Consider the following 11,134-nt stretch of genomic DNA (forward strand, 5'->3'; position numbering starts at 1 on the left):
AAGAGATAATCAAATAAATAGCCGCGGCTTAATAGCTCGTGCATCTCGACGGTCCGATGTCTTCCCATATTATACGCGTGCTGTGCTCTGTATAGTTGTCCTGGGTGAATGCCGTTGGTGCTGGTATATACACATGACGACGTCCAGCGCCGTCACGTTTCTTGGCCAAGTTCCCGCTTGCCCAGCAGCAGCAAGCAGCATCCGCTGACGGCCATCATTACGTCACATTACACAAATTGAGGGAAACATAAATATTTCTATCCACTTCTCCGCCGAGCGTCATAGATCCATATAAGGTCTCATCAATTAGTTCCATTCTTATATTGAATCACATTCGCCTTTAAATTACATTCCTCCTCCTTCGACATGGCCGCTTTCGCAAGAAGAAAAGCAAAGCAATAATTCACTTCCAGGGTGTCTGAAAAAAAGTTTAATCTCGAATCCCAATACTTGGAAAATTGTATCTATACTTCTATAGGCCCAAGCTGTGCTGTAGTAATATAGACTCTAGTGAAAGAAATAAAACCCCAACCCACCAACCCAACCCAACCCCACACCAAAAAAGATATTTTTCTTTCCCTTATCGTGCAGCCGCCGATTATTGATTATTTCACGCGGGATTTCACGCACAGAGCAGTTCTCTCACTTTGGCTGCTGTAGCTCTCTACTATACAGCGTTACACTGTATATTCCTTAGACCCTTCTCAGCTGTTTTGTCTCTCTCTCGTCTACCATCGTGTCTTTATTGGTCACCGTGCTCGCCCCCCGACGGCTGCGACTGTGTGCAAGTTCGTTCGGGACTGAGAGAGAGAGAGAGAGAGAGAGAGGCTCTGCTGGCCAGAGAGAGATAGGATAGTGGGAGAGAGATAGAGATAGAGAAGGGGACGACGGCTATTGACCCATAGCCTTGGCCCTATATACGATGTTGGCCTACAGTGAACGGCTGCCAAGTGGAGAGAAATGGGAAATGCACACACGCAGCGAAAAAGAAGAAGAATTTATTTATTTTTTTCGACAGACGCACACACAAAATAAAATAGAAAAAAAAAGAAGAGAGATACCCCGAAAGCAGCACCTTAAGACATAAAAAGGATTCTCTATCTGAGCTTCAGATATGTGTGTGTGTGTGTTTTATACCATCTGGCCATTACAACAAATGGTGATCCTCTGTCTGAGCTACTAATCAGCTGAGAGGGGGCCCAGTAGTCACAGGTGGACACTTAGGCTACGCAGAAATAGTGAATTCGGTTGTTTTATTTTGTTATTTCTGATTATTTCTGATTCCTTACCTCGAGTCGTGATGCAGGGCAGTCCGGCGGATTGCAGCACATGCTCAGCAGGCGAAATGAACGAGAAGGAGGTTTCGCTCTCTGCCTTTTAGAAATGCGGGCGGCGATTTTACCGATGAGAAGCACGTGCTCGACACAAGAACAGCAGGAGCGAACGTGATTCACGCTCTATCAAGCCACAAAATCCACTGATTTGAAACACACAGACACCTAATACACACGCTGTCTAGTAATATCTGCGCTACGCACTAATCAGCCCCAGCTACTAATTTCACTTCTTCCTCCCCTTTTGTTTTCTCTCACCTGCTGTCAATATTGTGTCAAGAGAGAAAACCGACAAAGTTTCGATCCTTTTCCAGTAGAGCGAGACAATCACGGCGAAACGTTTGAAACTGTCAGCCAAAGTGTCAGGTCGTCCCCCCCGATGTAATTTCAATGTTTGAACGAGATCCCCAAGAAACCGGCAAAATCAAAGAGTAAAAATGGAAAATGAAAAATGAAAAGCAAAAAACAATCAAACGCGAAATGAACGAAAGTTTTCCAAGGGCTGAACCCTTTCCCGCGAAAGACACGCACAGCACATCAACAGCACGCGGGGCCACCGGCAACATACACGAGCCCTGCGAGCCCAACGTGGGAGCGAAGATCACGCCAAACCAAGACACAACACCCGAAAGGTGTGCACGTGTGTTAACGTGACCGAAACTTGAGAGCGACTGGCGTGAATAGGTGGGCGCCGCCCGAAGAAATCCCCCCCACCGAAAAGAAAAAAAAAAATCGAGAGGAGGGAGGAGGTGGGGGAGGGAGGTTGGACGGTGCCGTGCCTTGCGGTGGGGTGGTGGCGGCGGACGCGGGACAACGACGGCAGACCCCCAAAAACTCGTGTGCGTCCCTCAACTACTACTACGTTGCCAGCGGTGTCGTGCGGGAGGTGGTGGAGGGAGGAGTGATGTGTGTGTGTAAGGGCAGTGAACACGGTGGGGAGGCAGCAGCCCATATACTTGAGAGGAAAGGAACGCCAGCGCCTCCCGGCGGTCGACAATAAAGAACGCAGGCGAGTCGCGCGCATTAATTTCCTTATATCATTTTTCGCCGGCGATGAAGATAATCCAAGTATAAACGAGTTGATTACGTATTCTTTCTTATCCCTTGCAATTGTGTGAGCCTCTCCGTCTGGGATGGATTATTCGATTGGGGAAAAACCGGTAACGTCATTTTTATTGTTGGCGTGAATGAAATCGGGGGATGTACCGGCCGTGTTTAAACATCAACAAACCACAATAATAAGCCATTCGGATGGAGTGTTGTCTTTTGTTTGCGCGTGATGCCCATAGATATAAATTGTCACCTTGTATTTGAACAGACTTTTAATGGGAAAAAAAACAAAAAAACGGAAACGGAAAAAACGGATAATCACGGACGGCGTTATGTTATTCCCCGCGGCATAGGTATAGCTCGGTCGTCGTCGCGCCAATAATCGTCAAAAGCCATTTCCTTTTTTTCAAAATGAATTTGTACAACTCTAAATCAGCTGGTTCTCTCATATTAGACCTAAAAACAACGCAGTGCTTTTTATCTGTTTGTGTCACTTTTTCCTCCTTTTTGTTGTCGGAGCCGTTGACATTCAAACGTGCTGACAGTTGGATTTATCTAGCCAGTGGCTCATCAAATCACAAATGTAAGCTGAAAGAACAAACTTATTATTATAGTAGACAAACAACATGCTTATTAATGATTAAATTATGATGAAAGCGATACGGCGTGGTTATTTTTCCTTCTGTACGTCAGTTTAGTAAACACCAATTTAATATGTTGCGTTTGCTCAACGTTCTCTTCTCAATAAAAGGCAACCGGCGTGGGCGGGATGGAGAAATTGCGAAAACACAAAACAGCCGAGAAGGTGGACGCCAGAAGGGACCCCGGGTACAATTGTGTACAGCGCAGTAAAACACACACACAGCCGAGTACGGCGCAGTTATTATATTGTAATAAGCTACCGCATACAAATAAATACGTAGCTACATTATTCCAGCGTTGATTGAAGAGAGCGGATTGCCGAGTTGTCTGATCACCCACACAATCTGATGGATTCGCCGCCGTTCTCGGCCTAACGGGCGCCAATCATCTGATGAGGAAAGGAAGGAAAAACCGAGAAAATCTCTTTCCCGACTGGAGGGAATATCCGCAGGATGAAGAAAAAAGAATTACACGAAATTAATAGAAATAACTACAAAAACAAGAAAGTGCATGGGAAAGGCGCTATGACGTAGGCTCCTTTTCTTGTTCCTTATAACCAGTTCTTTTCCGAAAAAGACACACAGCGGCAATAACAGCTCATCCATAGTAGTCCTCTAATAAATTGCCTGAGTGGGAAGACTATAGAGATGCTGATTGGAAATTGGCCAACGTCCACGTCCAACAGAGTTGTTAATTTGGAGGTTGCCTGAAAGGTATATAATCGTAGATACATCTTGTAATTCTGGTGGATGTGACGTCTGTAACGAACGAATTCAGAAGCCAGAGGGGTATAATAGGAAAAAAAAAAACGCTTCCATTGCCAGAAGGCAAAGTCACTCGGTACGTTGGAGTAATTTCACCGGAATGAAACAAGGCTAATGGCAATACATTACAATTAAGTTTTTTTCCTACATCCAGCTATCATTTGGACTGGTAATTTTTTTTCCCCTTTTTTTAGATTTGTGATAATGTTGAGTAACATTTCATAATAGCTTCATACTACATCAGCTGAGCCGTTTTAACGGGCAATCTTTTTTCTCTCACCTGGAGCTTAGCGATGCGGTGTGATTTCCCTCGTTGCTCTATCAAGTTAAGGAATTTACGCAGAAGCTGATGAAATGGCCATGACGTATTCGGTCTCTGCTGACGTGATACGATCGCTAGACTAACTTTATAAACCATGACGAACGTTGGCTGCAATTTATGTTGGCGGACCTTAGCAACATTACGATCGGCTGCCATATAAAAGTGAATAAAAGTGGCCGTTTGTACAAACAACAACTCAATCAGTACGTATATGACGCAGGGGAAGAAGATTATATGTTTTTGTAGCTGAAATGCGGTAGGCCATCCGTGATGCGTCCCCCCAGCTGTTTTATCTTTTCACATCGAAATAAACATTGGCATTTGCCGGATTTTCATAAGTCAACGAGTTCAACTTTCTACATCCTTGTGTCTTCCTCGTCCACAAGTCGACAGATGGGCAACAAATTGCCAAACGTTTCCAGCTCTTACGAATTTTTATTTTTTTCCTTATGCCGGTTTGTTATATCGATGAGTGTGTATGCAGTAGGACAAGTATATACAGGTTAGTGTACGCGTTTTGACGTGCGTCCAACAGTCAAGGCGAGCGATGAAAAACCGTGAACGATGCGAACGTCTTCAAGCACCTTATGTCTGCGCGTCGTTGTTGGATTTCCTTTTCTTTTTGTTCCCTTTTGAAAAGTGTATTCACGTTTATGTATTTACGTCATTATTTACTGTCCGCGTCCAGCAAAGAAACTGTTTTTTCACTAAAAGAGCGGGATGGAAATATAGCCCTCGTGGAAGGCGATATGCTGCAACAAATTGTTTTATGGCAGGTGGTAAAAAGACAGCTCGACTCGAGGAAAGGTTTACACGCCAGGGTAATTGTCGCATTTTTATTGAACTGGAGAGAGGCAGCAAAAAGGTATACAAGAAAGACGACGAAGGGGAACAAGAAAATAAACAAGGAAAAACAAATAAAAAAAAATAAAAAACGAAGAAATTGAAAAATATTTTGGCCAGTAATATTCTAGAGATGATGAAGCGATGATACGAGAGAGAGGAGAGAAATGAAGGGGATCCAACAGTTTTGCGCCACCCAATAGACCACGTAGACCAGTGACGTCACATTTGTGTTGGACTCTGCCACCTTTAAAAGTCTGTTGAAAAATGTTTGACGACCGTATTCTTTACCTTGTTTTTCTTTTCCTTTCCTGGGCTGCCGGGTTCCCACTTCCCAGCGGATTTTTTATTTTCAATTTTCTTGTTCAAATGAAATCGTAGCCAAAGAGCTTCAACTGTCCGCCGAAAGGTAGCGTGAAGGAGAAAACGGGAAAACTGTAGAAAATGTAGCCCAGATAAGGGACGTAGGGTTCCAAATCTTCTTCAGCTACTTGCCGAGGCGACCGCTGGATGGAGGAAGGGCACGCGGAACTCGGCGATCTCCCGGCGGAGGAGTCGTCCCGATTGTCGGCCATATTGCATCCTCCTCTTTCTCCTCCTTGCATTGCTCCACCCATCTTCTCCGTGGCAGATGGAGCCGCCGCCGCCGCCGCCGCTGCTACCGAGGCGGAGGATTCATCGATTGCACCGTGGCCATCAATGACGGACCGTCGGCCGGCTGAAAGAAATACACAGCAGAGGCAACGTGACATGAAAAGACGATATGACGTGCCGCCCGTCGTGAAATGAGATTTCCGTCATCTTTTGTGTGTTCAGGGGGGAAAGACGACGACGACGAACGACTCGAGCGACTTTCCCTACGCCCCATGCAAAACGGGGACACGGCCACAAAGGCATGGGGAAAAGGAAATAGAAGAAAGTAAAAAAAAAAAAAGAAAAAAGAAAAGTACAGAGAGATGCCCGCCGTCGTCGCCGCCGCCGTTTATGTATGAGAAATAGACGGGCAAGTTTCCTCCGCAACAACAGCGGCGCAGGCGCTCAGCGACGACAATTTCTATCCCTTCTTCTGCTTTGTCGTGTGTACACATCTGAGCCTATTGAGTTTCATATCGAGTGCGAATCAAACTGATTGCACTCAACTGTCACGCACACGAAAACTTTGGCGCAGATGGGGGGGGGGGGGGACCCGGACGCGCCGCCATTTGTCAATGGTGTAAAACCATCGCAGCGACGATGGAGCGCGACACATCAATAGCTCTTTTTTTGCTTTCTCTCTCCTACATCTGTTCTCTCGGCTGTTATATAGCAGCTACAGCTTCTCTGTTCCCTTCGTGACCGTGGACACGGCACGGAGGCCTCTTGCGAGATGTACACACGTACACATACTATATCTCCGTTTACCGCTTTTTAACATATGCTGCTGCTGCTGCTTGCGTGTCTGTCTGTGTGTATGGGTGCGGAGCTGGATAGGATAAAATGATGATACCTTTTCGGAGATGGCGGAGCCTGTGCTCAATTTCAAGGATATCCCACACCCGGAGCAAAGGAAACGCGTTGCCATGGGAGCGGGACGTCACGGGATCCGACGTCGCCGAGCGTTCACCTTCTTCGTTTCTCGACTTCTCATCTCCGTCGTCATCCCTATAGACACAGTAGCGGTGAATAATAAAAGAAAAAAAAAATAGACAGAGAAATCCGAAAATGTTGGGTGGAATTGAATCTAAAGAGGATTGGACTTGGACCATATGTCAACTGGAGAACACGGGGATCGCGTTTTAATTCTCCTATTCATGGGAATTTGGAATGTGTAATAATATAAACCTGTACAAAGTCGTGTAGAGGAAGCGAGGGTCGTCCAGAAGAGCGGAAGGAGCGGATTGGTCGTCCCGATCGAGTGCGTCATCGTTACCCCGACGAATACGGCTGATGGCTCCTATTAGATTCCAGGCGAAATCGGCCAGATTCTCGCCGACATGGGACCCGTCGACTTCTAAAGGCCAGCGCCAACAGTAGCAGCAGATGAACAAGACGATGAAAACGGAGGATCTCGATTGTCTCATTCTACCCATCCATACTTGTTTCGACGATCGCAAAGAAACGAATGACGACGCTGATGGCACTGGGTACAGCACCGCCGGTTCTAATCCATCATTCCCCGTTCCTTTCTCTTTATTCCCCCCCCCCCCCCCCAGCTTTGTTTGTTGGTTGCTCATGGATGAGATGATGTTGTTGGATGGAATGCCACCGATACTATATGTCGGTCAAGGCAAAAATCCCAATCGAACAAATGCTATACCAAGAATAGATGTGAATGCGTGGGTCTGGAATATAAAAGAATCGTCAATTATGGCCCCGAAAATACGTATACCACGTATTTCGACCTCAATGTCCGCACACTGACTGGGGCATATTTACTCTCTTCAATGACCTTCCGCATGTGTAGACATACAAGTCAGTTAGGCGCCGGTCGGTTGGGTTTTTTCGTGTTTTTTAACGACGCGTTTATTCGAGATTCGATCGGACCACGGGCGAGGATTTTTAAGAAATCCTCTTTTTTAATTTGATTGGAAGTCTCAAGTCCCCTCTCCAGAGACGTTTCTTTTTTTTTTCCCCTCTTCATAATTTGAGACGGACCCTGTTATTATTCCAGGAGGAGAGAGAACCGTCGTCTCGGCAAAATTGTCCACGAATCATAATGAACTCCCAAATCGATGACTTGCCCTTCATTATCCAACCATGTAGCGCATCCTTCTGCGACGCTCCTGGCAGCAGCCAATCAAAGCATTATACAATGCCACATTTTCATAGCACGCACTGACTGACAGAACCCTATATGCGCTCTAATGGGTCTCCATGATGTTGTTATTTATTTAGTCGATGTAGCTCTTTTTTCGTCTTGTTATTACAATTATAATCATATTATTTCGCGGTGGTTGAGCAGCTATATATATAGACTTACTATTAGTTGGGATGCGCTACAGCGACTGTGTCCTCTCTCTCTCTCTCTCTACCAGTCTTCCTGACTGGTATATACGCCCCAGTGGGAATCATCATTTTGTTCCCCATGAGAAGTTTTAGACTTAAAGATATCTGACAGAGCAGAGACGTTGATGGATTCGATTTCATCTGGCGGGGATACGCGTAGACTTTTACATTTATAATATGGAATATATTGCATGGCTAGTTGCCCTCTCCGGGGAGTCGACGATCGTTATTATACGGCTATACAGCGATACAGCGATCTCAGCTAGCTTGTTAAATTACATATTTAGAGTTAAATACGGAAGGACAAGTTCTCTGACTTCAGCAGAGATGTGAAATTTAAAAAAAACTAAACATTTACAGAATTGAATCCTTACTGCAGATATTTAATTCAGCGACCCCCATGTTTTCGAACGGAATTTGAGCAGATGATGTGGCCCTCGATGTATGCGGAATGTATAGACTATGTGCCAGTTGACGCTATATGGTAAATATATTTTTATGGCCGAGTACGTCAGAATATTTGCCCACCCAGGCGACTGCCGGGTGGCCGGTGGCCTCAGAGAGGATTATTCAAAGCGACGGCGACGTGGAGAAACACTTGGGCCGAAATACAGCAGCATATGTAATAGTTCTTCATAAATACGTAAATATTCGATACCAGCGGAAAAGTCGTTCAAGTCAATAGTGCAGAGAAGCGCGAAAGTTTAAAAAAGACTTTGAAGGGAAACTTTGAATTTTTATACGGAGGGGAACAAAAGAACCGTCTGTCATAAAGGTACCGTAGTAGAGTCTCGATAGAGAAGTAGCAGCTTAATAAAAGAAATCGACGGAGCTCGAATAAATATCGGCTCCTTCATCCAACAATCTCTTCTTTTGAGCGGAAAAAAGAGGATAAAAAAAGATAACATAAAACTGTAAATATTGACAGAATCCAACTGGATTGTTCTTAGTTTTTTTGTGGGGGAAAAAAATTACCAAATTCAATTTAGTTCAGTTTCTTTTAATATATACCGCATCATACGTAATTATGTTTTGTCGATTGCATATAGTCAGCGACGAAACGGGTTTCTTTTTTTTTCCGGGGAAAAGTTGTTGGAATGGCCGGCATTTTCATTATTTTTCTTCTTTTCTTTCTTCATTTGACAACTGGAGAGAAGGGACAAATGAAAAGGAGAACGCTACTCCAGACCGACCAAGTCGCCCCGCCCGCTCGTTACATCCCTACTGTACCCAAACAGTCCGTCCAACGGCACAAAGCCATGCATATATGCGTCTATATAGCGTAGAAGCAGCAGCACTCACATCAAAGATTTTCCTATTTCACAAGGATGCCACTTTTCATGTCCCCTTTTTTGTTTTGTATTTTCGTCTTATTTTTGTTTTCTTTTCCTTTACGGACAATAAAAAAGACTCCATCATTTTGATTCGAACCCAAAACCCGAGGACAAGAAGTTTCTCGCTTTCTTTTACGCCCTCTGTTGGTAATAATATCCGACATGGTTCTTTCATTTCCTTATGTAGCCGAGCCGCTTTTTAACGAATGTATAGAGAAGGGGACAGGGGACACAGCAGCAGTGGTGTGCACACAGAAAGCAACTTTTGTTACTTTTCATTACGGGCCAACATTCCCTGTTGCCTCCTCCAACCCCATACAGCACAACTAAATGGACACGTAGATTTCTCGTTGCCCATAGCTCTTACAACTCACATAGCCGCGGCGCTTAACTTGTACTCGGCACAGCACAGACGAAAAAGTGCAGGGATGTGTGAGGAGGAGCGCCGAGCGGTTATTGCTGGCGCTCGTTCGAGACACACGCACAGAGTGAACGAAGAGAATTGGGCAAAAGTTACAGCAGAGAAGGAGGAGGGAGCCAAGGTTTTTAAGGGGAAAGAGATAAGAGAAGATCACAAGGGGAACAGAACAGACACATACAAACACAAGGCGGAAAAAAAAGAAGCTATGAAGTTATTCTCCCTAGCTCTTTTTCGCAGTCGTATATACGTCTATGTGTGTGTGTGTGTGTGTGTGTGTGTGTGTGTGTGTGTGTGTACAGTAGTATGCCACTAGCGGGAGCAACGCGTCGGGTGCGCGCGGATGGTATTGATTGATCCCGGGGACGAAACTTTGCTCTCGCTGCTGTTGGGGCGACGCTGGGAGGGTTGGAAAAGGGGGGGCTCCACCCCCTTAACGCCGTCGTCATCTGTCTCCATGTGTGTGCTGTGTGTGTGTGCTGTTTCGGTGTGTATAGCCGTAGAGAGAGAGAGAGAGAGAAGAGCAGCCAGATGGATACGTACGCTGGTTGAATAACAAAACAACCGACTTGACCGACCCGAGCTGCTCGGAGCTGCTCACAAAAGAACATCGCGGATCTTTTTTTTGTTGTTTTTGTTGTTGTGTCGGGGATGTGAATCAAAATGAAGATTTTTTTTTTCTTCTTTCCTTTTCTTCTCCGAAGTTCGGTCGTTTTTTTTCCTTCGGCCATCTAAACGCGCGGCAGACGTTATATAAGAGAAAGCAAAGATATAGCTGTAGCTATATCACTCTCTAACGTTTACAGCGTGTTTGATAAATGGATGGCACGCCATATAATAAAAGCCAGAAGAGGCAAAAAGAAAGAAATAAAAATGTTGGTTGGGAAAGTAAAATAAAAATAAATAAAAAAAAAAACAAAAAAAAATGGGAAAGGCGACAAGTCGAGCCAGAAAAATCATTTCTTGCCTCCGCTCCCGCTCGTTTATCATTGCGTGATGAGCTTTTTTTTTTCTCGTTGTTGGTTCGTTGGTTTCCAAAATGAAAAGAAAACGCCGAGTCTGATTTGCTGACAAAGACTAATAATCATGATTATATTTACGTGTATGCTCTCCGTTTCGAGTTGTCCATTTAACACTTACTTGGTGAATCTTTGAAGTTCTTCGCGCGGAACTGGATATATGCAGTTCCGTCATCAATTTCAAAAGGGGGAAATAATTACGTCCCCGTTGCATGCAGGTCAAGGATATATTATAATATCCGAAAGGAATTCAATGACGAAGAGCACCAATTGTGAAGCGGGTCCCTGAATAGGTTAACATTACTTGATTTGGCCAAGTGAATGGGTCCGAAGCGACTTGAGTCTAGACTTTTGGTATCGGAATAGCCCGTGTCGAGTGATGGCATTAGAATGGCACGAAAGAAAGAGAAAAGAGATAAGGTA

At 44.9% G+C, this 11,134-nt stretch overlaps 2 protein-coding genes across 4 annotated transcripts in view; both read right to left on the reverse strand.

Annotated features, from left to right (window-relative positions):
• The window catches only part of LOC124328849 (high affinity cAMP-specific and IBMX-insensitive 3',5'-cyclic phosphodiesterase 8A-like), a 35,851-nt gene extending 33,859 nt beyond the window's left edge, over positions 1 to 1,992 (reverse strand). For all 3 annotated transcript variants that reach the window (XM_046787661.1, XM_046787662.1, XM_046787660.1), the window contains exon 1: positions 1,290 to 1,992. The gene's annotated coding sequence lies outside the window, so the exon portion shown is untranslated. The remainder of the gene's footprint in view (positions 1 to 1,289) is intronic.
• Positions 1,993 to 4,934: 2,942 nt separating this feature from the next.
• Positions 4,935 to 7,261, reverse strand: LOC124329561. Its single transcript, XM_046788647.1, has 3 exons — positions 6,777 to 7,261; positions 6,442 to 6,596; positions 4,935 to 5,673 (listed from the first exon to the last, which is right to left on the reverse strand). The coding sequence occupies exons 1-3, from the start codon at positions 7,166 to 7,168 to the stop codon at positions 5,321 to 5,323; spliced, it is 900 nt and encodes a 299-aa protein (XP_046644603.1). The 5' UTR covers positions 7,169 to 7,261; the 3' UTR covers positions 4,935 to 5,320.
• Between the last annotated feature and the right edge of the window lie 3,873 nt (positions 7,262 to 11,134).

Source organism: Daphnia pulicaria, chromosome 3 (genome assembly GCF_021234035.1).
Source record: "Daphnia pulicaria isolate SC F1-1A chromosome 3, SC_F0-13Bv2, whole genome shotgun sequence".
Lineage (NCBI taxonomy): Eukaryota > Metazoa > Arthropoda > Branchiopoda > Diplostraca > Daphniidae > Daphnia > Daphnia pulicaria.

Coding starts and splice junctions, on each gene's coding strand:
- LOC124329561 (XM_046788647.1), bottom strand. CDS start 7,168: ATGAGCAACCAACAAACAAAGCTGGGGGGGGGGGGGGGGAATAAAGAG. Junction 6,597..6,776: donor CTCTACACGACTTTGTACAG/GTTTATATTATT, acceptor CTGTGTCTATAG/GGATGACGACGGAGATGAGA. Junction 5,674..6,441: donor GCTCCGCCATCTCCGAAAAG/GTATCATCATTT, acceptor TATTTCTTTCAG/CCGGCCGACGGTCCGTCATT.